General features: G+C 35.1%; 1 protein-coding gene across 1 annotated transcript; it reads left to right on the top strand.

Annotated features, from left to right (window-relative positions):
- The first annotated feature begins 16,249 nt into the window (after window positions 1-16,249).
- Window positions 16,250-24,566, top strand: LOC149163446 (uncharacterized). The gene is made up of 6 exons (XM_089429132.1): window positions 16,250-16,478; window positions 16,632-16,681; window positions 16,887-17,019; window positions 17,210-17,314; window positions 18,183-18,484; window positions 24,148-24,566. Exons 1-6 carry the CDS (start codon window positions 16,250-16,252, stop codon window positions 24,481-24,483), a joined length of 1,155 nt encoding a protein of 384 aa, XP_089285258.1. The 3' UTR covers window positions 24,484-24,566.
- Window positions 24,567-27,114: the final 2,548 nt, after the last annotated feature.

Raw genomic sequence — 27,114 nt, 5'->3', positions numbered from 1 at the left:
GCAAGAGAGTGAATCTTTAGATAAAAGACGGAATTCCGTTTAAAAGTTTGTCTCTGGGCCATGTGCCCATGACAAAACTTGAAAATTGGGACCTTGCAGACAGCAACAACTCTCTTGCAAAAATGCAACACAAGCTTCAGAAAACATTAAGTATACTGAACCAGAGATTGCAAGCTTGCTGCTCTTGCACAAAAAGTTCACACTTTTGACATTTCAGCTATAGCTAAAATCCTATGAGTGGTTACTTTTTGTTAACCTAGCAGAGCAGAATGTGCATCATCCATTAAGCGAATGAGTTGGGGCAATGGAGTAAGAGCTTGAAGAAGCGTTGCAGGAGGCAATGACAAAGCAACAAATTGTAGTACATCACTCATAGGGATGGCGTATCGCAATGCCTTGGCTTCGTGACTCACCACACCGACAGGGTGACTCGAGGGTGAGTCACGATATTTGTGTTGGGGGCCTGTTGGGCAGAGGATCCCCCACGTAACAGTTTTGGGGCTTAAAGCCCACAATTTTGGGTAATGGTATTGTAAAGGCTCCATATAGTGTTCAGAGCACGAATTGTAATGAGTCAAGTCAAGGGGTTGTCCGCCCTCAAATATTGTAATTTAATATAAAGTGGGTTGGCCTACCCATGGTCTGCGGACCATGAGCGAGGCTCTAAGTGTAGAAGTCAGTTTTTTATTTTTGTTCTAGATTATTATGGGTTTTTTAATGTGATATTCACTCTGAGTCTCTCAGTTTGATTCTTGAGTTGTAGGAGTAGGAAGAGGCTCTGCAACTGTGTGCGCAGAGGCCTGGTAGAGTCCGCAGCTGTGTGCGCAGACCCCTACAGCTGAGTGCGCAGGGTGGAATTGGATTATATTGGAACAGAAGGTTAATAAAAGATAAGTTGATTTTGGAATATTGTGCATCTAATCTGAGTGTTTATGTTTTGGTTATATCCTTGCATATCTTTACAGTTTATGTTTGCGCGCACTGGTTATAAAGGTTAAATGAGTAAATAACAATGTTGGGCCCACAAAATTAAGTCAGATCTAAAATAATAACACCGTAAGGGTAAAGGATATAGGTAGCTCCTCTTCATGCTTTGTACAAAGCTACGTGAAGGTCAGACAACTGCGCTGAGCAGCGCAAGCATGCAAGATTGGTTCGCGACCTTTCCAGACCTCATCAAGACATCCCTAGGGTGCGAAACCTGATTCTAGCACCCTCCCATACTACCTCGGGTGAGACCTTAGTCTGCACTCCACGGACTATTGCCGAAAGGGCCGGTAGTTTCAGGATTTATTTGGCTAAAACACTTCTGAACTTGGCTCAGGCCCCAATAAGCCAACAACATTGTAGACAAATATTTCCACAAAATATTCAAGATTTTCACCCTCTTTTTGACTCATTTTAAAAATTTATTCCTTAAGATCATGTTGGATGTAATAATATTTATATTTTTCTAGAAATATTTGTCTCATTGCATCCCATGATCTTGAATAATTTGTTTTGGAATACTTAGTAATATTGAGATGGGGATGAACCAATATTTGGAAATTCAAAAAAAAATCACATCATGTAAACATTAAACAATTAATAACACCATTCAACAATGGATAACATCATAGATAGTATGGAAGATATTTCTAAGTGGAAACCCTTCCAGGAGAAAAATCACTAAACACTTTCAATAAGTCTTAAATATTACACTAACTAGAAGCTCCAACTTCCAATATTCTCCAACAACTATTGGAAGGAGGATCAACCCCCTGGTTTTATCAACTCCAACTGAAAGGATCCACTAACACCTTGCTTTACCATCTCCAACTGGAAGGATGTTCCAATGCCCTAGTTTTATTAGCTCCAACTGAAAGGATCTTCCAACACCCTACAATAACAATATGTTTCCCTAGCACTATCCTGCCACCCTAAAGTGTTCTTAGGCTCCAACCTAAAGGAGACTTCAGTCTCCACCTTCCACCACCCTACCACCTTTAGGATAGAAGATAAAATGAATATGGTAGATCACATTGGTCGCACTATTTAACTATTTCACTCACTTCTCTAATTACCTCCTAACCATTGTTGTCAATAACCCTAGTGTTTCTGGTATCAGTACCATTGTTGCACTGTTTTCAATAATGCCATTTGCTTCTCAAAAATACACCAAGAAAAATATTTCTTTGCAATATAATCCTTCTGCGCTGTTTTAAACCCTAGCTACTCATATCAACAATATGCAAGTGAACTAACAACTCCACAAACAACCCTTTCACTCAATACATCTTTGATGATTCTCAACAACATACACACATCATCTTGATTCTGTCATATACTCTTGTAGTATCATACTTGGTCATACAAACACTTGACATAATTTCATCTAGCTACAACAAATACATGCTCAACAATATATAGCTTGAGGTAGCTACAACAATATCATATAAATGCATCCAGAACATCATATATAGAAACTATGCCATCACTCTAACTTTTGTATGCTCTCAACAAGGTGTCACTCAGTAGGAATAATTAGATTACACACTTAACATAGAACCTTTGTCATAATAACGCACAAAGTCATCAATATGCCTCAACTCTAAATCCCCCAATGCTCGAGAATCAGACATATCTTCGCTACAATATACATGTAGGAAGACACTCACGCAATGATCCATTGTTTACACGTAGACTACCATCACAAAACGCATGATGCATCTTGAAAAAATTGACGTGCATATCATTTCACCCATTACTCTACCTAAAACTTGCAATGTGCAGATGTTCAATGCATAGTCAAGTACTACAACCAATACCTGTCCCATTGGATCTATTGATCCATAAAGAATAGCGATCAAATATGCATCAACTTCAATGCATTGGAAATCCACAAGGCACATCTTGTTTAGCTAGTCTGAACTTGGGGGAAATGGCAGTAAAATCTCCATCATACTCTGTGGTAATTGAAATAGTCACCAATCACAACAAGACAAGAATGTAGATTCACATTAATAATTATTTGTGCATGTGAAAACCAATTACAATGAGTTTTTCAACATATTTAACCATATGAGAATATTATGCCAAATAACATGATTTAACATGCTAGAATACAAAGATCTATCAAAATTGGCTGCAATTTATCTTCTTTCCCCAAAATCAACCCTAACTAAATGCAACATCGCTTCACCAAATTTGTGAGGACCTCATTTCTTTTTTCATATATAGAGATCAATTGAACATTGGCTTGATACATATATGAATTCTAAAAGATAAGTTCTAGTGACCTCATTCACTTAGGTAACTCGATCTTCATACCCAAACTTTTAACCATCAATCCATATGAAAGCTTGGATTCTTGCATCACATAGGTCCACACATACTTAGCTACATGCTCAAAATTGCACAGTGGTATTGAAGAATCATAAGACGAATATACCTCTCTCAGATAGAGCTTCACATTTGATCATTCAATATTAGAATGAGACATTAATAGTCATTTGATATATCAACCCTACAATAAGACAATTTCTTGTTCTAGAACAGATCAACTGCTCTAGATCACTCACACCTTTTTCTTCTAATCTCACTTGTAATTTCAGAGGTTATTTTCATGAAAGACTTGAGTGGAATTCATGTTTTCTTAGCACTGATGGTTTCCATATATATAGCTTTGCAAATGGGTTAGAAGGAGGTCTGACCTATCCTAAAAATCCCCTTAAGACTTGAGCCAACATGACCATAAAAGAAGTGTTAAATTCAAAAATTCATTTTTTGTATGAGGCTGACATAACTTTACCTTTTCGAATCCATTCCAAAATACAAATTTCTCCTTTACAGGTGGATTTGGTCAATTCTTGTAACTACAAAGACCGACATACTCAATATAAGAATTTTTTTTCTTTTTTTCTTTCTTTTTATGCCAAATTTCAACCAAAAACACCATCCATCTTGGGGCACCATGCCCACACTATCGCAGCTTCATCATTGAGAAGGCATATATCCTCAACTATGAGGAGTTACGTGGTGTGTCACCTACCATTAGAAATGACATGATGAGAAAAATCAGTGGATGATGGTCTTGTTAGAAAAATCATTGTTCTTCCCATTTAAATACCTCAGGCCATCTTGATCATATTGTAGGGGCTTCTAAATATTTTGGATTCCTTCTCTCTCTTCTAGGGCTACCTGTCCATTGGAACTTCCAACTAATGCAATCCACTAACATATATTAAAAAGTGTTCAAAGACTAACTTGACATCAATGACAACACCACTCAACAATTTGTTCCTAATCACGTGAACCATTTTAAAGCCCCATATTTTAATGTACTTGGAAATAACTTCAATTTTTTAGCATCTTGCAAATAATCATAACTTTTACAAAGCACTTCAAACTCAAAAAGATTGGTTTTTGGGTCCTCATTTCACATACCATGAAAATTTGGAAGTATTGATGGAGAAATATTTTTCATATTGACATTAGTATATGTATCTTGAATAGAAAACCATATGATTCTTCTTCATTATCATAATCTCCATCTCGTCGTCTTCCTCCTCCAGGTGTATGTCTTCTATCACTTGATCCTCCACGTAATATTCTCCTCAATTGGTTCTTTAATTATTGGCTCTCCAAAGAATCTTCCTTCTTGTTCTTCAGTAGGTATCTCAACCTCTTGTGCAACAAGTTGTTCTCTCGTTGAAAGAGAGATAAAGATGACTACTTTTGTTAAAGATGTTGGTTCTTCTCTAGCTCTAATTTTATATCTCCATACTTCAAGGTATCTTTTTCAACCTGCAATAGTGGGAATACATGATGTGGATGATGATGTGGTTCTTACTACACCATGTGAACTAATAGGGGTAGTAGGTGATTGTGCTAAATTTCTATCTCTAATGAATCTACTTTTTGAATCTCTTTCTCTATACATGCATTCTATTTACCATTACTTATGCAACTAATAAAGAAAAAAATGCAACAACCAAGTTTTAGGAGAAACCTCACTATCGTAATGCACAAGTTCTTGCCTCTCATCTTACCATCTCTCCTTCCCCAAATTTGTGTAAAAAAACAACATAAGTTAAAAGGTAAATTGTTTGTACACTTCTTCAGCAATGATGCCAAAATTTTCAGTAAATTCAATCAAACTATAATTTCATTACATCTAATCTATCAATATCGGTTTGTAAGGGTGTGAAGTGTAATGTAAAATATATGGTAGGATTTGGCTTCTAATCTATCTCATAAAAAATGAAACTAAAAATAAATGCTAGTCTATTGAAAATAACTAACAACTAAATCATAGTTCTAAAAGACTTATAGATTTTCATAAATGTGTAGAGAATTTTAATGATTTCGATAACAAAAATCTTCAAATATTTTTATTATAATTGTTTGCAATTTTAAAGCTTAATTCATATTCAATCAAAAATATCCTTTTGATTACCCTTCATTATATTGACACACACAAGAAAATAAAATTCACACTACTAGGTCAATTCAAAGCACAATGCAAGAAAAAAACCAAAGTCATCACTGGTTACAATTAGTTGCCAAGCTCCAACTTGGACTTGAGTGAGGCTCCAACCTCCAGAGCACCGACTCTATCTTGCAATAGTTCTGCACTTAGGAGCACCAACTCGCAAGGATTTCAATCCTGTTCAATTCTGAGGCTCCAACCCAAATCTGATATCAACTGTTTTGCTATAGTCCTCTGCTCCCAAGCCTACTGAGCTTCTACTTTACTCCCGTTCTCTTGCTTATCCAGCCTCTCCTGCCTCTTGCCTATTCTTTAGCTTCCCCTTTCACTGATTATGCATTCATCAACATGTCTCTCCTTGTTTTCATGTTTTTATGTATTGCAGACGCCCCCGACTACTCATTTCCGCTTTCCACTGTCTCTTCGGCTTCTTCCATGCTTGTTTCAGCTTCCTCTGCGCTGGCTTGACCTTCAGTTTCCTGGTTTTTTGATCGCTATGTGTTAAAATTGTAACACAACCCCGTTTTTTCAATGATAACAGGCATCCACAGAGACTGTTTCATTTAATGAACCTTCAACGTCCTAATCGCAATCACAATTGGTGTTAGTTCCGCCTCCTGAACTATCGGGGGCATTCCATAGTGTATTTCTACCTCTAAACCCTGCGCAAGCCAAATATTCAATTACACAAGAAATATGAGCAAAAACAAGCAAAAAGACTAAAGGGTGGACTTCAAGAATCAATACACCCACATCTATACTGTATTGGGTTCGTAGTATAATCGCAATCGGTGCTCAAGACTTCTAGGGGTCCTTTATACATCGATACCATGGCATTGTTGATGGTTGACAGTCGATCCTCCACTGGACACGATATTATATTAAGCCATGTTGCAATGTTTAAACGGGTCTAGATGCTTTATCACAATCGACGCTTTTTCAAGGTCCAATAGGTGGATGTGATATATAATACAACGTATCATAATGCGTAACGGGTCCGTTATATAATATATATGTTGCAATTACTTAAGGCCCACATACATAATCATATATATGAAATACTACCCGGACTACATATGTTTATATATCCAGACATATATATATATATATATATATATATATATATATATATATATATATGTATTTACAATATCAGCGACAGTGTAAATGGACATATATACAAGGGTCTACGCCTCCGATAGTGTAATTGCCCGCATATGACCCTGTCTACTCCAGATAACTTTGTCTGCTTCCTCCATGCTCTGATGGCTCTATTTGCATCCTCTGTTTGCTCTTTGGCATATATATGTGATATCTATCTATCTATCTATCTATCTATATATATATTATATATATATATATATATATATATATATATATATATATATTTATATATATATATATATATATATATATATATATATATATAATTATATATATATATATATATATATAGATATATCTATATATATATATATATATATATATATATATATATATTAATATATATATATATATATAGATATGGCTCCTCCTGCAGCTCCTCTTGGTTCTTCTTATATGGCCATATTGACATCAATGACAATCTATGTCAACAATCTCCCCCTTTGTTATTGATGGCAATATTCTTTTGCTCTCCCCCTTTGACATCAATGGCAAAGGAATGCATACGGACTCCCCCTGTCAAACTGCTCCCCCTGTCTTGCAACATCTTTATGAATGAACTTGAGTGATGCTAAAGAGATAACCCCCATCTTCTGACGCAGATGTTCAAATGCCTCTCTAGGAAGAGGTTTTGTAAAAATATCAGTTATTTTCTCCTTAGTACTGATATATTCCAAGACGATGTTTTGTTTAGCTACTTGTTCACGAAGGAAATGATACTTGATTGGTATGTGTTTGGTCCTTGAGTGCATCACTAGATTTTTGTTGAGACTAATAGCACTTGTGTTGTCACAATAGATAGTAATCGGTTGATATGTACCTATGTTGACATCTTTTAGACCTTCCTTCATCCATAGTATTTGAGTACAACATTTTGTTGCAGCTCTATACTTGGCTTCAGCTGTGGATAATGATATGGATGATTGCTTTTTGCTGAGCCAGGATACTAAATAGTCTGCTAGGAAGAATGCATTTCCACTAGTACTTTTCCGATCATCTACACTTCCAGCCCAATCAGCATCGGTGTATGCAGTTACCATCAGAGTTGAGCTCTTAGGGTACCAAAGACCAAAATCAGGTTTTCCTTTCAAGTACCTGAGAATTCTTTTTACAGCTAACAGATGGGATTGCTTGGGAGTTGATTGAAATCTTCCCACCATTCCTACTGCCTACATTATATCAGGTCTTGTAGCATTTAAGTACAGAAGGGCTTCAATTATTGACCTGTAATGAGTTGCATATATTGGAGGGGAGTCATCATCTTTGCTCAATTTGCAGTTTGTGGTCATAGGTGTGCTCATGGGTGCACAATCCTCCATTCCATATCTTTTGAGCATGTATTTTAGATATTTGGCTTGAGATATACACAATCCTGCTCTGGTTTGAGATACTTGAAGTCCAAGGAAGTGAGATAGCTTACCTATCATTGACATCTCGAACTCTTTTGACATGTTTTGAGAAAATTCATGGCTCATTTCATCATTATTGTTAGCAAAAATCAGATCATCGACATAAACAAGAGTAACTAGTAACTTACCTTCATCTGTCTTTATGTATAGATTACTTTGAGCCACTCCCTTTTTGAAGCCTTTTTGTTGTAGATAGTGATCCAATCTTGCATACCAAGCTCTAGGAGCTTGTTTCAACCCTTATAAAGCCTTTTTCAACTTACAAGCTAAGTCCTTTCATTTTGTTAGATCAAACCCTTCTGGTTGCTCCATGTAGACTTCTTCCTTGAGTTCCCCATTTAGAAATGTTGATTTTACGTCCATTTGATAGATTTTGAATCCATTTGAGAAAGAAAATGCCAAGAATATCCGGATAGCTTCCATATGAGCTACTGGTGCAAATGTCTCTTTAAAGTCAATTCCTTCAATTTGTCAATAGCCTTTGTAGACAAGCCTTTCCTTGTTTTTAATAACTTGTCCTTCTTCATTCATTTTATTTTTGAATACTCTCTTGGTTCCTATTATGTTTTTGTCCTTTGGATGGGGTACCAGCTCCCATGTCTCGTTCTTCTCAATTTGGGACATTTCTTCTTCCATGGATTTTACCCAATGAGGATCCTTACTTGATTGTGCAAATGTTTCTGGTTTTATCATGGATAGAAGAGAAATAACGTTTCTCTTTGGTGTAATTGTAATCCTTCTTTGAGTTTGCATCCCTTCATCTCTATTGCTAATAATTTTCTCTTCTCGATGATATTTCTGGATAAACTTCATCTTTGAAGGGGTACGAGGTGGTTTTTTTTCCTCTTCTTCTTCTTCTTGATCAATTTCGTCTTCTTTAGGTTATTCTTCTTCAATGAGAAGATCATCTTCATGTTATTCAATTTGTTTTTGGAAGATCTTCATCAATCTTTACATCAATGATTTCCACTATTTTCCTTAGTCAAAAATTGTAGCACTTGTAAGCTTTGCTCCATGTAGAGTATCCAAGGAATATCCCTTCATCAGCCTGAGAATCAAGCTTTCCTGGTGAGCCATCATTGATTTTTATGAAGCACTTGCTTCCAAAGATCTTGAAGTACTTTACTGAAGAAGGTCTTCCTTTCCATAACTCATAAGGAGTTTTTTCAGAATTTGGTCTTAATTGAGCTCGATTCAAGGTATAGAAAGCTGTCCTGACTACTTCTCTCAAGAATTTTGGTTGCAAGTCTACTACTAATAACATTGTTCTTGTCATTTCTTGGACTGTTCGGTTTCTTCTTTCCACTACCCCATTTTGCTGAGGTGTTCTGGTAGCAGAGAATTCCCTTTTAATTCCATGAATATTACAAAACTCATTAACTCTTTTGATGTGAATTCTCCCCCTCTGTCTGTTCTGAGGAACTTAATTTTTTAGTCCTTTTCATTTTCTACAAGAGCTTTTAGATTCTTAAAACACTCAAAAGTTTCGGATTTATATTTTATAAAGTATATCCACATAATTCTAGTATATTCATCAACAAATAACACAAAATACCTTTCTCCTTAGAGTGCCTGATTTCTAGTTGGTCCACACAAATTAGCATGGATGATCTCCAAGGGCTTTGATGTAGAGAGCTCCTTTGTCTTGTGGCTGGTTTTGGTTTGCTTTCCATGTTTAAATGGACCACATACTCCTTGATTTGGTTTGAATAGCCTTGGGATGTCTCGTACAGCTCTAATCTTGCTGATATTGATCAGATTTCGAAGCTTGTATGTCCAAGTTGCTTGTGCCACAAACAACTCTCATCTGTCTGACTCAGGTAGCATTTATTTTCTTGAATCTTGTTTAGAATGAAAATTTTGTCTGGTGTTCTAACCCCTTTTTCCATAAGTTACCCTGAGGAAGAGTTCCTTATTTCACATTCTTTGGTGTTGAAGACAACCTTATGTCCTTGATCACAGATCTGGCTGACACTCAAGAGGTTGTGTTTGAGCCCGTCTCCTAGCAGAGCATCTTGAGCTTTTCCTTTTCCATTGATAAGAGTAACAGTTCCTTTTCCCGCAATTCTGCCAGATCCATTTACAAAGGACACATTTCCTTCCTTTTGGATCAATGAGACAAAGTCCCTTTTGTCCCCTGTCATGTGTCTGGAGCACCCACTATCCAGAAACCAATGATTTTCATTATTTTGAGCATATAGAGCTAGGCCGCATTTATCCATGTTGGGTTTCTCACTACTCACTTTTCTTCCTTTGAGTGGGCAATTTTGTTCAAAGTGTCCATTATTGCAGCATAATGAGAAAATTAGATCAAATTTGGTCAAGGGATCAAACAAATTGAAGGTTTCGATTTGTCCCTGCCTTTTGGGGGCATATGGTTTGGTGTTTCACTTCTGCGAGCCATGCAATGTCTGGCTTGATGACCGAAGTTTTTACAGTGAAAACAATGTCCAAGAAAGATAGTTTTATACCTGTTGTAGTAGCCACGGTTTGAGTCAATTTCCTTCCTTGGAATTACTCCTGCTTCATTCTTTGGATTTGAGATGGGCCTTTGATGGAATAATGGTTTGTATTTGTTGAAATATCCATGATTCGAATCCACATTCTTCTTTGGTGTTATTCTCTCTTCATTCTTTGGATCTGGGATGCGCCTTTAATGACACACTTTTTATTCTTTTGGGTTGCTGGAAAGTGCATCGGCATAGCTTTTCAGATTGTTCTTAGCGCTTGATGATTCTCCTTTCAAGCCTATTCCAGACTTTTCATGTTGAGGTTTTTGACTTTTTAGGATAGTCTCAAGTATTTGAGAGCTTTTCCAGCCCTTTTTGACTTGCTCCAATTCTTTCTTCAGAGATACTATTTCGGCTTCATGTTCTTTGCAAGTCTCTTCTTTTTCTTTTAGCTTTGTTTCCAAGAGATCTTCTCTTCTTCTTGTTTCCTCATTTTCTACCTTGAGAGAAATGATTTTATTCCGTAATTTCTCATTTTCTTCAATGGCACTTATTAACAGTTCATCCACATTTCCTTCTATCCCTGAGTCATCTTCATTTGTGAATGCCATGAATAATGTTTCTTGGCTTTCATCATGGTCACTTTCCTCGTCTGATTTCCTTTTGATGACTACAAATTCATCCTCATCCGACTCATCTTACTTAGAGAAGAAGTTCTTCTTATTGGTCCCTTTCTTATTGTATGCCCTTCTTTTAGAATTTCCGTCATCATCACTCTCATGTTTATGAGGACATTTTGTAGCATAATGACCTATTTTCCCACATTTGAAACAGATAAGAGGGTACTTACCTTTTCGATTAGATCCTCTCTTCAGCTTTCATACAAATTGAGCCAATTCGGATTCCACATCGGAGTCATCACTACAGTCATTCCTTTCTTTCCCCTTCTTCGATTTTGAAGCCTTGAATGCTGCATCTTTGGAGCTTGGGTCACCTTTCCTCATCTCATAGGCAGTGAGGATTCCATGGAGTTCATCCATCTTGAGAGTATCTAGATCCTTTGCTTCTTCTATGGCGCTTATTTTGGAGTCAAATCTGTCTGGAGGAGATCTTAATACCTTTTGAACAATGGTACTTTCTTCAATCTTTTTGTCCAATCCTTTGAGGAAGTTGACCACTTCAGCTACTCAGAGAAAGTATGATGAAATATCTTCTTCATCTTCCATCTTCAGACTTTCAAATTTCCTTCTATGAGTTTGAAGCTTTGCCTTCTTGACTTTTGATTCTCCATCGTATAAGTCAACTAGCTTATCCCACATTTCTTTGGCAGAGTTACAATTCATGACTTTTGTGAACTCGGAATCAGTGATTCCACCAGCGATGGAGTTTAAGTCCTTTGCATTTGCAATGTAGGCTTTCCTCTCATCTTGATCTGTTGGAAGAGTGGGAGGAATTTGGTACTCACTTTGAACGAAATGCCAAACTTCAGGTCCAAGGGACATTAAGTAGTAGGTCATTCTCTTTTTCCAGAACCCAAAATTAGTGCCATCGAACAGAGGAGGTCTTCCTGATTCTTCGTGATTTCTCATCATGGCTATGAATCTTTCTTCAAGCTGTTAGGCTAATATGAAGAAGCCCGCTCTGATACCAATTGTTGGAAACACTAAGAGGGTGGGTAAATAAGTATTTCTTTTTAATTGTTCTTGTTATTACCAAAAACACACATACATATGGAACACAGAAATAGATAGCTAGAATTAGGGATTTTATTAACACAAACACTGCAATGAAATAAATACAATATATATATATGTATATATAACTGGTTGCAATTAGTTTCCAAGCTCCAAATTGAAATTCAGTGAGGCTCCAACCTCTGGAGTACCATCTCTGTCTTGCAATAGTTCTGCACTTAGGAGCACCAACTCACAAGGATTTCAATCCTGTTCAGTTCTGAGGCTCCAACCCAAATCTGGTATCAACTATTTTGTTGTAGTTCTCTACTCCCAAGCCTACTGAGCTTCTGCTTTACTCATGTTCTCTTGCTTCTCCGGCCTCTCCTACCTCTTGCCTGATCTTTAGCTTCACCTTTCACTCATTATGCATTCATCAACATGTCTCTCCTTGTTTTTCTGTTTTTATGTATTGCAGACACCTCTAACTATTCATTTCCACTTTCCGCTGGCTCTTCGGCTTCTTCCATGCTTGTTTCAGCTTCCTCTACGCTGGATTGACCTTTAGTTTCCTGGTTTTTCGGTCGTTGTGTGTTAAAACTGTAACACAACCCCGTTTTTTTCAATGATAACAGGCATCCACAAAGACTGTTTCGTTTAATGGACCTGCCACGTCCTAATCGTAATCGCAATTGGCATTAGTTAAGCCTCCTGAAGTATCGGGAGCATTCCTTAGTATATCTCTGCCTCCAAACCCCGTGCAAGCCAAATATTCAATTACACAAGAAATATGAGCAAAAAAATACAAAAAGGCTAAAGGGCAGACTTCAATAATCAATACACCCACATCTATATTGTATTGGGTCCGCAATATAATTGCAATCGGCGCTCAAGACTTCCGGGGGTCCTTTATACATCGAGACCATGGCATCGTCGATGGCCGACAACCGATCCTCCACTGGACACGATATTATATTAAGCCATGTTGCAATGTTTAAGCAGGTCCACATGCTTTATCGCAATCGGTGCTTTTTCCAGGTCCGATAGGTGGGCACGATATATATAATACAACGTTTCATAATGTGCAGCAGGTTCGTTATATAATATATAAATAAATAAATAAATAAATCTATATACATATATATATATATATATATATATATATATCTATATATATATATACATATATGTTGCAATTGCGTAAGGCCCGCATACATAATCATATATATGAAATACTACCCGGACTACATATGTTTATATATCCGGAGATATATGTCGTTGGGTCTGCATATATGTACCGCAATCAAGGGTTTGGGGTGATGGCACATAGCCAAACCATCGATTAGCATTATCGCTAATATTGTAAATACATATATATACATATATATATATATATATATATATATATATATATATATATATATATATATATATATATATATATATCAGTTATGCCTTCGATAGTGTAAATGCAAGGGTCTGTGCCTCCGATAGTGTAAATGCATGCATATATATGATATGTGCTCCCGATAGTGTATTCCTTTGGCATTCTTGCTCCGATAGCTCCCGATAGTGTAATTGCCCGCATATGACCCTATCTGCTCCTGATAGCTCTATCTGCTTCCTCCATTGCTTTGATGGCTCTGTTTGCATCCTCTGATTGCTCTTTGGCATATATATGTGATATCTATATCTATCTATCTATCTATATATATATATATATATATATATATATATATATATATATATGGCTCCTCCCACAGCTCCTCTTGGTTCTTCTTATATGGCCATATTGACATCAATGACAATCTATGTCAACAATTTAAAAGTAATAAAACCCATCAAATGAGAAGCAGTGTGTGTCCTAGCATAGGAGGGCCTCCTGGTTGAGTCGCATGCACTAAGAGACATCAGAACCTGTAACTATTAATTGAAATCACATCAAAAAACACATTCATGCATATGGAAGATATAACTCCGATGGATCAAGACTGTATCAGAAGCATAAAGTTTATACCCAAAAAAAAAAGATTCTCTAATTTCCATTTTCTCTAAAAATTATTTGCCCAAATTTTATAGTATAGAATTTTTTTATCTTAGAAATGGTGAAAATTGTTTATAAAGATTGTATAAAATTATTAGAAATTTGAATACTTTTACAAAAACAATTTTAAACATTTTACAAATTGCATAATATGGTCGAGTGAGATTCGCAAGGTTTCTAAACTTTAAAATAAATTGTCATCCTTAAAATTTTCCGTGTTTCCTTCTCACTATGCCTAATAGGTAGATTGTCATCTTACACATTTTTCCATGTTCTTCATCCATTGGTTTTGTTGAGCTATCCCTTAAAGTATGTCAACTTGTGATTTAGTTATAGGACTAGAAAATAGCAACATGAGATGTGAATTTCCGCAACTTTTACATTTTAGCTTGCTTTTACAAAGAAAATATATAAAATAATATAAAAATGAGCATATTACCTTTAAAATTCTTTGCTTGTGAGGTATGTAGCTTAGGTAGCATTTGTATGCATAGAAGAAAGCATTGAAGTATGGAAAGGATGGCTATGATGGCTTCCTAAAAGAGAAAAGAGTCAAAATTAAGTCAAGAAAGTGACAAAAAGAGATAATTCTTTGGCCTCATCAATGATTATTTAAGTGCATAACACATAAAGTATTGTGTAAGCCTATAAGTTGAAACAATAATCAATATATAAATTTTTGAAATGTTACTTTATACTCTTATGGAATAACCTATACAATTATAAAAGTCCTTCCCTTCTTACCATTAAACTAATACATGTTAAGAAATTCACATTATTATGAAGTAGGATAGTAGGTCAATGTATTGATTTATTGTAAATGCGGTGCTACAAGATTTTACCTAGTCAAATTTGGTCTAAAATTTGCTCATTTGAGTGAAATTAGCCCTGGAAAGCATTGAGAAGTCATGAAAAGAGTGACTTAAATATGTAAAAAAATCTCAAACATTTCCAAGTACTAGGCAATATTTCACCCTACTTTATTCATTCTTTCGAAAATTATAGAAAACAACTACTTTAAAATGAACCGAAATTCCCAAAAATAAAATTATGAAATTTGAGGAAAAATTCTCCCCCCTCCAGGTCAACCCTTCCAATGAGGAAAGGAAAGAAAATAGAAAAAGAGCCCCTAATTTATTTCATTGTAAAAATTCGTAGTCACTAGTGTAACTCAAAGCAATCTTTTTTACTATTGTAACTCTCAAAAATCACATTTATTATAAATAGAAATCGTTGAAATTAAGAACACTATATTTAGAAAATAAACATAATTATTATTTACCATTATTATTCCTTGAAAACAATAAAACATTACCATTATTATTCCTTGAAAATAATAAAACATAAAACGGGACAAAAATGTATGTTCAGTTTTCCTCAAACCACATGCCAAACGAAATTATTACTATATTCTGATTAAAATGCATATAATTTACATATTTTATTACTTTTATTTAAATAAAATAATTAAATATATGATAAATATTATTGAAAACAAATATCATTTGACACCATATTAAATATAAATCTTATTATTATTATTAAGAAAATAAAAAATAATTATATATATATATATATATATATATATATAAAACAACTTAATATACGAGAGGTATTATTAAAAATGACCTATCAATTTACCCCAAATCATATTTAAATTATTATTATTAAAATAAAATAATTAAATGTGTAGGAGAGATATTGCAATCCCATTATAATGGGTGAATGGACAAAATAATTAAAACAATTAAATGTATGGTTTTGAAAACCTAATTGATGTAAGATGGAGCCTAATTCAGGTTGGACACAAACAATTAAAACAACTAAATACAAATCTTGAAAAATAAATTTTATAGTAGCCTTGAAAACCTAAACTATCTAAGATTGGGCTTCATGCACGCTCAATTCCAAAGATGTTCAATTGGCATGGAAATTGTGGTTGAATAGAGTGCCAACTTTGAGTTCTGGTGAAGTATATATATAAGTGTGTTTGTATGTTTCATACACATGTGTATTGTTTCAACTTCTGATTTTTGATAATGGCTAAGATATTGGGTATGGTTTTGTACTCTTTGTGGATCTTTATTTTCATTCAACTTTGCAAATGTGAAGTTTTGGGTTCAGAAAAGCAATGGAAAGGCATGTTAGGTCCTCAGAAAATGAATATGAATAGTCCAGGTTTCTTTCATCTTTATAAGGGTGATATGCACATAAATGTTACTAACTGGGGAGCTACACTTGTTTCTTTAACTCTTCCAGATGTTAGAGGTAAAACATCTCGTTAAACATATTAATGTTTGCCGGTAGATGTATCTTCTTAGACATATCAACCTCTTAAACCGTTTTCAATATTGTCATCTCATTAAACATGTGTGCATTTAGATGTGTATCGTTAAACATAGTAATGTTTAATGTGTGCAGGTCATATAGCAGATGTGGCCCTTGGATATGACTCTCCAGCTTCATACATGGTATGAGGTCAACTATGTCTATGTATTTGCATTTCTATATGGTGATAGTAGGAATATTCTCATCATAAATATCACAGTGATGCCAACCAGATGGGCATGGCCTAGATCTCTAGTTTCAAATGAAATTTGTTTTATATAGATTACAATGCGGAATATGGTGGACTCTCTAGTGATGATATGGGATTGGGATTGGTTATTAATGCAGAAGATGAGCCCCAACCGGCCTTACCTTGGTGCCATCATGGGTCGTGTATCCAATAGAATCAAGAATGCACAATTTACCCTAAATGGGAAAACCTACCATTTGCCCAAGAACGATGGCAATAACACTCTCCATGGTGAATGAATGTCTGGGTGCCTTCCTCTTTTTGCAGCTCTGCATTTATGTCACTAACCAAAGGCCTGTAACAAAATATTGCATCTATGTGGATAACTAAAAGTCTATAACAAAAGTGTAAAAGTATGTGAACTGATAATGATGGATTGCATACTGATGACAGAGTGGTGGTATGGTATGTGTGAACACAGGAGGGTTGAGAGGCTTCGACAATGTGCTATGGAAAGTGCAAAAGTATAGAGGAGGGAGGAAGCCATCTATTCAGTTCACTTACCACAGTGTGGACGGCGAACAAGGTGAGCCATCTAGATTTAATGTGGATTCAGAATATGGGTGGGAGGCCTAATTCTCATCTCATTCTTCTTGTTATTGTACAGAAGTATTTAAATTTAAACATCTTGACATTTTCCATTTTACTCATATAAAATATTAACCATTATGCTGATGCATATATAACCTGCAAATTAAGCTATTGAATTCCATTAACATGCATGCAACGTTCATTTAGAAAAATAATAAGCAATGTTTTGGAATAGTTGCTGATCTCATCTAATCCCATCCCATCCCATGTAGAAGCCAAGCCTGCATTTCTACAGATTTAAAATCCCATCTCCTTGGATGGGGTTTGGTTGAAATAGGGGATTGTGGGTTTCCAAGTTGAAAATACTGGTAGGTGCTAAAGTGAAGTGATGGGAGATTTTGAAGCATGGAATGAACTTGATGGGAACTGTAGCCCTACTAACTGCCTGCCTTGAGGGGAATTACAGACCTATTAACTGCCCTGATAATTAGGAGGGAAATTGCAGACCTATCAACTGCCCTGATAACTACGAGAGATGCTGGTGAACTTGTTGTTTCTTCCATTAATGATTTGATGGATGGAAAATCACAATTCTGAAAACTGCAATTTTACCAATGAAATGGAAATGGATTTGTAGACCCTGTTTTCATTGGAAAAGCTCCTCACTGCAATTTCAATAATCAAAGAATTGTAATTCAACCCAGCCATCACAATTCCGACCAGAAAAATCACCTAAAAGAACGGGATATTTGCTCCTTAATTATTGATTATTAATATTGTTGACAGATAATCATATTGGGGGTGTAGCAGCTAATAGTAAATCTTTGTTTGCTGTTATTTAAAATAAGAATAGTGTCATGCAGGTTTTCCTGGTGACCTGGATGTATCAGTGACTTATACAATAAGTGGAGACATGGAGCTGAGACTTGATTATGAGGCAATACCGAGGAACAAAGCTACGCCTGTGAGCTTAACCACTCATGCTTACTGGAACCTTGCAGGGCATAACAACAGTAGGGATATACTGGACAATGCTGTCAAAATATGGGCTTCACATTATACTCCCACAGATGATCATCTGATTCCAACAGGCCAGATATTGCCTGTGGAGGGAACTCCGTTGGACTTCAGGAAAGAGACGATTGTTGGCACCAGAATTAATAAAGTGAAGAGTAGGCAGAGGCTGTAAATTTCTTAACTCACAGCCCAAAGATTATCAATACCAAATATTTCACTGACAAACTTAATATGATCTTTGTTTAAGATGACATACCTTGATTAACAGCGGAAGAAGTAATGGCTGCCATCTTCTGTCTTCTGTCTTCTGTCTTCTTCTCAGAATTCGGTTTCTCTCCTCTTGCCCTCACTTCCTTTATGCGTTTCTTGATGGAGAAGAATACAACTCTTGTGTGTGGGAGAGAGAGGACCCAATCCTTTATATATTATTTAACTCTAATCTGGTACGTCCATCATATACCAATTCAACGCTTAAGATCTAATGCTTTAGATTAGAAACTGCTTTAAGATAAGATCTAAAAGCTTTAAGATTAGATCGGGTCACATTAAGATTAGAAACTGCTTTAACGTTAAAAAGCAATGAGCCTTTTGCTGTTTCTAATAGCAGTTTCTAACATTCTCCCACTTGACCCGACTATTCATAATATTAAGTGTTGAACATCATACTATGATAAATTGCTGAGAGTTATGGCGGTTGTGCACTATTAATTCAAATGCATTCCCTTCCATATACTACAATACCAGCAATCCATCAATTCATACTCATAATTTATATAAAACAGCATAATGGTCCACATAATGTCTTATATCATAATGATTAAACATAATATCTTTATAAGACTCTTTCTTGTTTTAAAATTACATAAAATACGTACTACTACATTGAAACAAGAAACACATGATTGTATATCAGAAACACATAAAAGAGCTCAGAATGTCACACATCAATTATTATTAATACAACCAAGACCCATTCTTTGAACATGTTCCTTAAATTGTCTTGGTTGTAACCCTTTCGTCAAAGGGTCTGTAATCATAAGTTCTGTCCTGATGTGCATGATTGACACTCTTTGTTTCTGAACCTCATCTTTCACAACAAGATACTTCAGTTCTATATGTTTGGCACCTTTAGAGTACTTGTCGTTCTTTGAGAAAAATACTGCTGCAGAGTTATCACAATAAATTTTCAGCGGCTTGCTAATGGTGTCGACAACCGCAAGTCCTGAAATAAAGTTCTGCAACCATAATGCATGAATTGTGGCTTCATAACATGCCACAAATTCTGCCTCCATAGTGGATGAAGCAACGATAGTCTGTTTCGCACTTTTCCATGATATGGCACCTTGAGCAAACATAAACAGGTAACCAAAAGTCGATTTTCTAGTATCGATGCATCCAGTAAAATCTGAATCGCTATATCCAATCACATAGGATGCCTCTCCCATATCTTTCATTTCAAAGTTCGTCGAGAGAAATTCTTTAGTCTCATGCAATATACTTAAATTATTTGCAGCAAGCAAGATGTCATCAACATAAAGGACCAGTAAAATAAACTTGCTCCCACTGATCTTTTGGTATATACAGTGATCAACCGTATTTTCCTTAAAACCAAAAGATGTAATAATGGTATTGAACTTAATATACCATTGCCGGGATGCTTGTTTAAGCCCATATATTGACTTCTTAAGTTTACACACCAATTGTTCTTTACCTTCTACAGAAAAACCCTCAGGTTGATCCATATAAACATCCTCATCAAGATCTCCAGACACTCCTTGTAATCAACAATTCCAAACCACATAATCATAATCTGATTCTTGCATATAAACCACATAATCATTAGAAATAGCTGACCTACGATTTCTTTGAGGTCTTCTTAATGCTACTTGTTGTGGTTCATGCATATCAGCATTATGTAAGTCATTTCCTTCAGGAAGTACTTCTTCATTTATATGTTGTTCATTATCATCATGTTGTTCTACAACAGCTGGAACAACATTTGGAGTAATAGTAGATGGAGGAACTATTCTAGGCAATGTAACATTTACCCTTGTTTCCTTTATTTCTACTATTTCTCTTCTAGTACTCCCACTGACTTCACCATTCTCAATGAATCTTGCATTACCAGTTTCTAATTGCCTCTCAACTTCCTTTACAAACGTCTCAAGGACATTCACAGATTGAGATTTTTTCATGAAGCAAATAGACATAACCATAACGGGAAAAATCGTCAATAAAAGTGATGAAATACTTTTCTCCATTAAAGGCTGGAGTGTCCATAGGTCCGCAAATATCAGTGTGTATTAGTTTAAGAAGCTGGCTGCTTCTAGTGGCTCCTTTCTTATTATGTTTGGTTTGTTTACCTTTAATACAATCCACACATAATTCTAGATCACTAAAGACAAAATTTCATTACTTACTAATCTCATCATTCTTTCTTTGGATATATGACCTAGTCGTTTATGCCACAAGAAAGCAGAATTTTCATTCAACATGCTACGTTTACATCCAACATTATTTACTACATTCAACAAGGAATTCGCATAAGTGTCATTCAGTTTCAACTTATATAAACCATCAATTAGAATACCAGAACCAACATTATCAGTATTCTTATATAAATCAAAACAACCAGATCCAATCATACATCTAAAACCAGAAATATCCAATTTACTTGCGGAAATAAGGTTTCTAGATAATGAAGGTACATAAAGGGTACTGTATAAGTTTAATACATATCCACTTTCTAGAATTAGACAATAAGTCCCAATGCCTTCAATTGAAGATTTCATTCCATTTCCCATAAAGAGAAAACGATCTTCATTTCGATTTATGGTTCGGATCGTAAGAAATCCCTGCACATTGTTGGAAACATGAGTTGTAGCACCAGTATCAAGCCACCATGTATTAATAGGAACTTCAACTAAATTTGATTCAAAACATACGAAAGATAGATAATCACCTCTCTTTTCGAACCAAGCTTTCCTTTTCGGACAGTCACTTTGATAATGTCCTTTCTTTTTACAGAAATGACATTGAACATCCTTTAGTTCCTTCTTTTCCTCATCCTGCCCATTCTTAGCAGGTGCCTTTTTCTTCTTGAAATGACTTGATTTTCCTTTCTTTTCTTTACCAGCTTTATTACTCACAAAACTTACTGAGTGATTCACTTGATTTTTCAAACGTCCTTCTTCCTGAACAAGTCTACTGGCCAATTCATTAACATTCCACTTATCCTTTATAGTGTTATAGTTAATCTGAAAAGGTCCATATTCAGAAGGTAGCGAGTTCAGGATGAACTGGACAAGAAAAGAATCCTCTACTGTAAGTCCCAGGGAGTTTAACCTTGCTGCAATATTAGTCATCTCTATAATGTGCTCTTGCATAGTTCGCGACCCATCAAACTTCATGGTCGTGAGTTCTGCCATAAGAGTACCAGCATATATCCCTTAGCACTTTCTGTTTGTGGAATTGTTGACTTGATGTTGTTGGCAACAGTCATCTTAATAAACATAAGGCTCAATCTGTTACTGCGTTCCCATGCTTTATGGTGTGATTTTTCTGCCTCAGTACTGTCTCTTGTAAGAGCAGCAGGCTTATCCACAAGGAGTGCCAAGTCAAGATCCTGAATACCTAAATGGAAATTGACTTGTTCTTTCCATTCAGAAAAATTAACACCAGTGAACAATGTAACAGATGAAGCATGTGTATTCATGGTAACTCCTGCAAATTAAAAATGAAATAACTATAAGCTCATAACTAACGCGATTCAGATGTAGACATAATAGTATAATATAGCACTCCTTTGGGTAGATACTATCTTATACTTAACATAATTAAATACCAAAACATAAGCAGGTAATAAATATATTCAATCAAATAGAACTGACATCTTTGGATGATCAATATTTATTTAATCAAAATATCTATTAAACCTCATCATGTCAACTAGTTATAGAACAAGACTTTCCTTTGGGTAAGTTCTCAGGTTCTATCATTAGTGACGCCAGTTTTAATTGGTATTTTATAACTGGCAATTTCTATCAATAATCATTATGTCACTTATGCACTAAATGATTATTCTGATTTTGACCACTTTGGTGATTAACAAAATCATAAATCTCATGTGCATAAATGATTTATAACACATACTTGATACGAAACATTCAGTCACAGAACAATTACTATAGAGATCCATCATTATATGGCAAAACAATCAAACGTCAATAACTTCTATTATCAACGCAATTACTCTGTGGAAAAAAATAAATTTCCAACACATTATTCTATAGAGCATGTTCTTGTAGAAAATATATAATGGATTATATCAAGATATTTATATGCTGTTATTGATTCCACTATGGGCCAAAATCTTACGCCTCAAGCTAGCAGCAACCAAAACCTTGATTTTTACCACTCAACCACCACGGAACAACTTAGAGTTTCGCAGATTCCATTACAGCAAATACAAAATGATGAAAAATCACAATACGGCGGTTGAGACAGGACGGCAAGTAATAACGATGGTCACGATGAATTTATTCACCATATCGGCCCCATATCGCATTACTTTAGCTTTAGTATTATTGTTTGGGTGGGCATAAAATTCAATACAGTCAATACCCTTATGTGATTATAGTATACATTTCGATATTGAGGGGATTCATAGTTATTCTCCAGAGAAGCCCAAATTTCAAACAATGCCAAAAGTGCATAAATCTTGCCCTTGAATCCAAAAAACGTTCTAAGAATTCAGTCTTGGGTTATACAAATACTGGTATTAACTTTTAAATATCATACAATATGACGCATTCAAAACAGAATTAATCCAATAAGGAAAGACGTCACTCCAAACTATATGCCCAGGCACAGAATGTATGATTCGAAGCTGGCAATGCGATGAACTTTTGACAGCGCTGGAAAATTCAGTGGTAGCCTGAGTTTCTCGTGAGCATACCTATCATTCTCAGGAGCTGTCAAAACAGGAGGGGTCGGATTTGATTCTTAGTACAGAGGCCGAGCATATTTTTCAGAATTAAAAGCCGGTGGCTGCAGAAGGACGTATTCAAAAGGGCCGACTACTATTTTTCTTCTCAAGTCGAATAGCCAGTGTGGGGATTCGATCCTTCAGTTTGAGGCTATTCTACAGATCAACGGTTTCATGTTGTCACAGTACCCACCAGCAAGGAAATCGATCTTTCCAAGGGAGGATGGACTCGTCATTGCCATTTTCATAAATGATATTTGGGAATGTTAAACCTCCAGGATTTCCCAAAACTTAATGGATGATCGCAGGGCATATAAAACGCTAGGAAATATTCATAGGAAATATTCAGTTATTGATTTGGCTCTGATACCAAATGTAAATTTCTTAACTCACAGCCCAAAGATTATCAATACCAAATATTTCACTGACAAACTTAATATGATCTTTGTTTAAGATGACATACCTTGATTAACAGCGGAAGAAGTAATGGCTGCCATCTTCTGTCTTCTGTCTTCTGTCTTCTTCTCAGAATTCGGTTTCTCTCCTCTTGCCCTCACTTCCTTTATGCGTTTCTTGATGGAGAAGAATACAACTCTTGTGTGTGGGAGAGAGAGGACCCAATCCTTTATATATTATTTAACTCTAATCTGGTACGTCCATCATATACCAATTCAACGCTTAAGATCTAATGCTTTAGATTAGAAACTGCTTTAAGATAAGATCTAAAAGCTTTAAGATTAGATCGGGTCACATTAAGATTAGAAACTGCTTTAACGTTAAAAAGCAATGAGCCTTTTGCTGTTTCTAATAGCAGTTTCTAACAGAGGCCCCCTGGGTTCGATAACAATTATGTTCTGGACGGACCCAAGTTGAAGAATGGGCTGAGGATTGCTGCGAGGATGAAGGATCCTTGGAGTCGCAGGGTGATGGAGGTGTGGTCCACTGCTCCAGCGATGCATTTCTATACCAGTAATAATCTCAAACACATTGTGGGCAAAGGGGGCTTCCTGCACAAGCCACACACAGCACTGTGCTTCGAGACTCAGGGTTTCCCCAATGCAGTGAATCAGCCTAATTTCCCCTCTGTCATTGTCCAACCCGGCCACATCTACAGGCAAACCATGCTCTACAGGTTCTCACTGGATAAAGCTCCCATATGACATCTAAATTTTAGTCCAGCAATAATGCTCCACAAGTTCTCACTGCTTAGTGGATAAACAGATTCTTGTGTTTAATGGGCACCCTATTTCCATTGTAAACCCAGCAAGCAATAAGAGAATTCCACCATAATTTCCTATTTCTGGCAATAAGAGAATTCTCAGAGGATATGTATTTTTTATTGTAAGTCCAACAATAAGAGAACAGAACAAATAATGCTCTAAAAGTTCTCAGTGGATAAATAGATTCGTGTGTTTATTATTTCCATTGAAGTCCAGCAACAATACAGAGAATTCTCAGACAGAGAATCAATATCTGTATATGTCTGCCTCTGTGCACTTACAGGACATTGGTTTTCATTTGACGGGGAATTTGGTTTTGTGTTTGGCCTATGTTTGGAAGTATAAAATGAAGTGAAAATAAAAGAAAATCATGAAAGTGAATCTCATATATATATGTCTGCCTATGCGCTTTCTCGTTAAATGTGTATTACAAAATGTTGGTTCCATTTGACCGGAATAAATTGGTTTTCATTTGGCTTTTACTATTGGTGTTACATGTTTTTTTTTTCTAATTATATATTTTAGTTTAGTTAGAAATATTATTGCACCTAAAATCATGATATTTTTTGTCCAGGTGTAAAAATCTATCATAGTTATGATGTTGTTTAATAAAATTTATTGTATTAAATATGATATAAATAATTTTAAGGGTGTGAGAATTTCGTTCTCAGTGATTTTGAGTTTTATATATATATTTGTTTTAAAAAATAATTTCATTTATTTAAGATTATAATTTCAATCGAATTTCAGTTTTTAATTACTATTTATTATAATATTATTTATATATTTGAATATTGTGGTCATTTTATCTTAGCCACAATGATTTGGTGAACAATAGGTTTAAGTCTTGGAGACATGTCGTTATTGCATTTATGAAATAGTTGTACGTGAAGTCTAAAATGGATTTTTAGACGGAATACAACAATACAATTTCTAGCGATATTGTGATTTCTTGTTGCTTAAAATGCACTTTCGAATGCATAAATGGATTCAACGCCCTAAAAAACCCATGAGACACTCAAACCACTATGATTTCTTGTTGCTTAAAATGCACTTTTGAATGCATAAACAGATTCAACACTCTAAAAAACCATGAGACACTCAAACTTTGCAGATTAAGCTACTTAAACTTATGATTCTTAAAAATCCTTACGGGATTTCGGAAAAAATGACAAAAAAACCTGCCACCAAAAAAAGGTCATTTCATCTATTAGTTAGACTAGGTACCTTGTGTAATAGTGACAACCAATCTTTCAAAGCTACCAAGTCTCTAGGAATTTGATAAAATAAAGAGTCAAAATCATTGCAATTTAGTAAGCTAGGGAGCCGTCAAGAGTAGTTAAACTTACTAAACATATGTTTTATATTATTAAATCTATGCAAGTTCAAAAGTAGTGTTATCTTCAATCTTCATTTTATCATAAATTTTTTAATTTAGTTAGTCTATTAATGAGTTCATTGTGTATGTTGTTAGCATTGATATGAATCTTCACTATACTTGTTTGTTTTAAGCTAAAAATGTTTAAAAATTATCTTCATCAACTACATTAATATTGATAAGGTCTTTGTGACATTTCCACTTCTTATTAATGATCCCATTATCTTTCTTATTACCAACATTAGGGTTAAATATCATATGCTTATAAACTTTTGACATAATCTATATTATTAATACAATCGATTTTTCTCATATGTTTGTATAGTTAATCTAAACCTTAGAATCTCTAGCTCAATCTTTTTCCAATTTATAATAGCTACTACTCATATTAGAAGATATAGAACTAACAATGGCTAAACTTCCTAGATTTATCCTTATATTTTACAATCATGGCTTTAGTTTCTATTGAACATCATCATGCTTCTATGAAGGAAATGGAGTCAAGAGCATTTCCTTTTCTGGATTTATTTAATTATAATCTAATTCCATTGCAAACCCAACCTTCACAAGTTGGGATAATTAAAATGTTGAAAATGATTTGTTTTCCTTATCCTAGTTCCAAACCTCAACATTCCTACATTTGTTTCCAATACCAAAGTAAGCTTTAAAACCACAAATCATCTTCTTCATTCCATGCTTTTTATTTAAATTTAATGCCTAAGTATATGTAGGTGCAACCACCATAAAAATAAAATTGAGAATAAGTTAATTTCTAGAATTTATTATCCTTATCTTAGTTTATCAATCTTCATGGTAAGCTCACCATTTTTCCAAAAATCTTGAAGAACATAAAGTTTCCTGTAAAGATCACCAATATTTCTTTGCACGTCAAAGCTAAATGGATTATAAATGTAGCTTGAAGAGATTTTGAAGAAGGGTTATGTACATCCAAGTGTGTCACTTTAGGGAGCCTCTATGCATTTTTTCAGAAATAAAGATGGAACATTAAGGTTGTGCAATCATTTCAGACAACTGAATAACGTAGAAATAAAAAACAACTATCATTTGCCTAAGATACATGACTTATTTTATTAGTTTAAAGGATCCAAGATACTTTCCAAAATAGAAATAAGATCTAGGTATCATCATGTAAGAATTAAGGGAGAGGACATAAGTAAGATGGCCTTCAATAC

This window comes from Pinus tabuliformis, chromosome 5_1, assembly GCF_031772625.1.
Source record: "Pinus tabuliformis cultivar Carrire ecotype Pingquan chromosome 5_1, CPIR1, whole genome shotgun sequence".
Classification (NCBI taxonomy): Eukaryota; Viridiplantae; Streptophyta; class Pinopsida; order Pinales; family Pinaceae; genus Pinus; species Pinus tabuliformis.
Note: the sequence above shows the minus strand (reverse complement) of the source record. Positions and strands in the feature narration are given on the sequence as shown.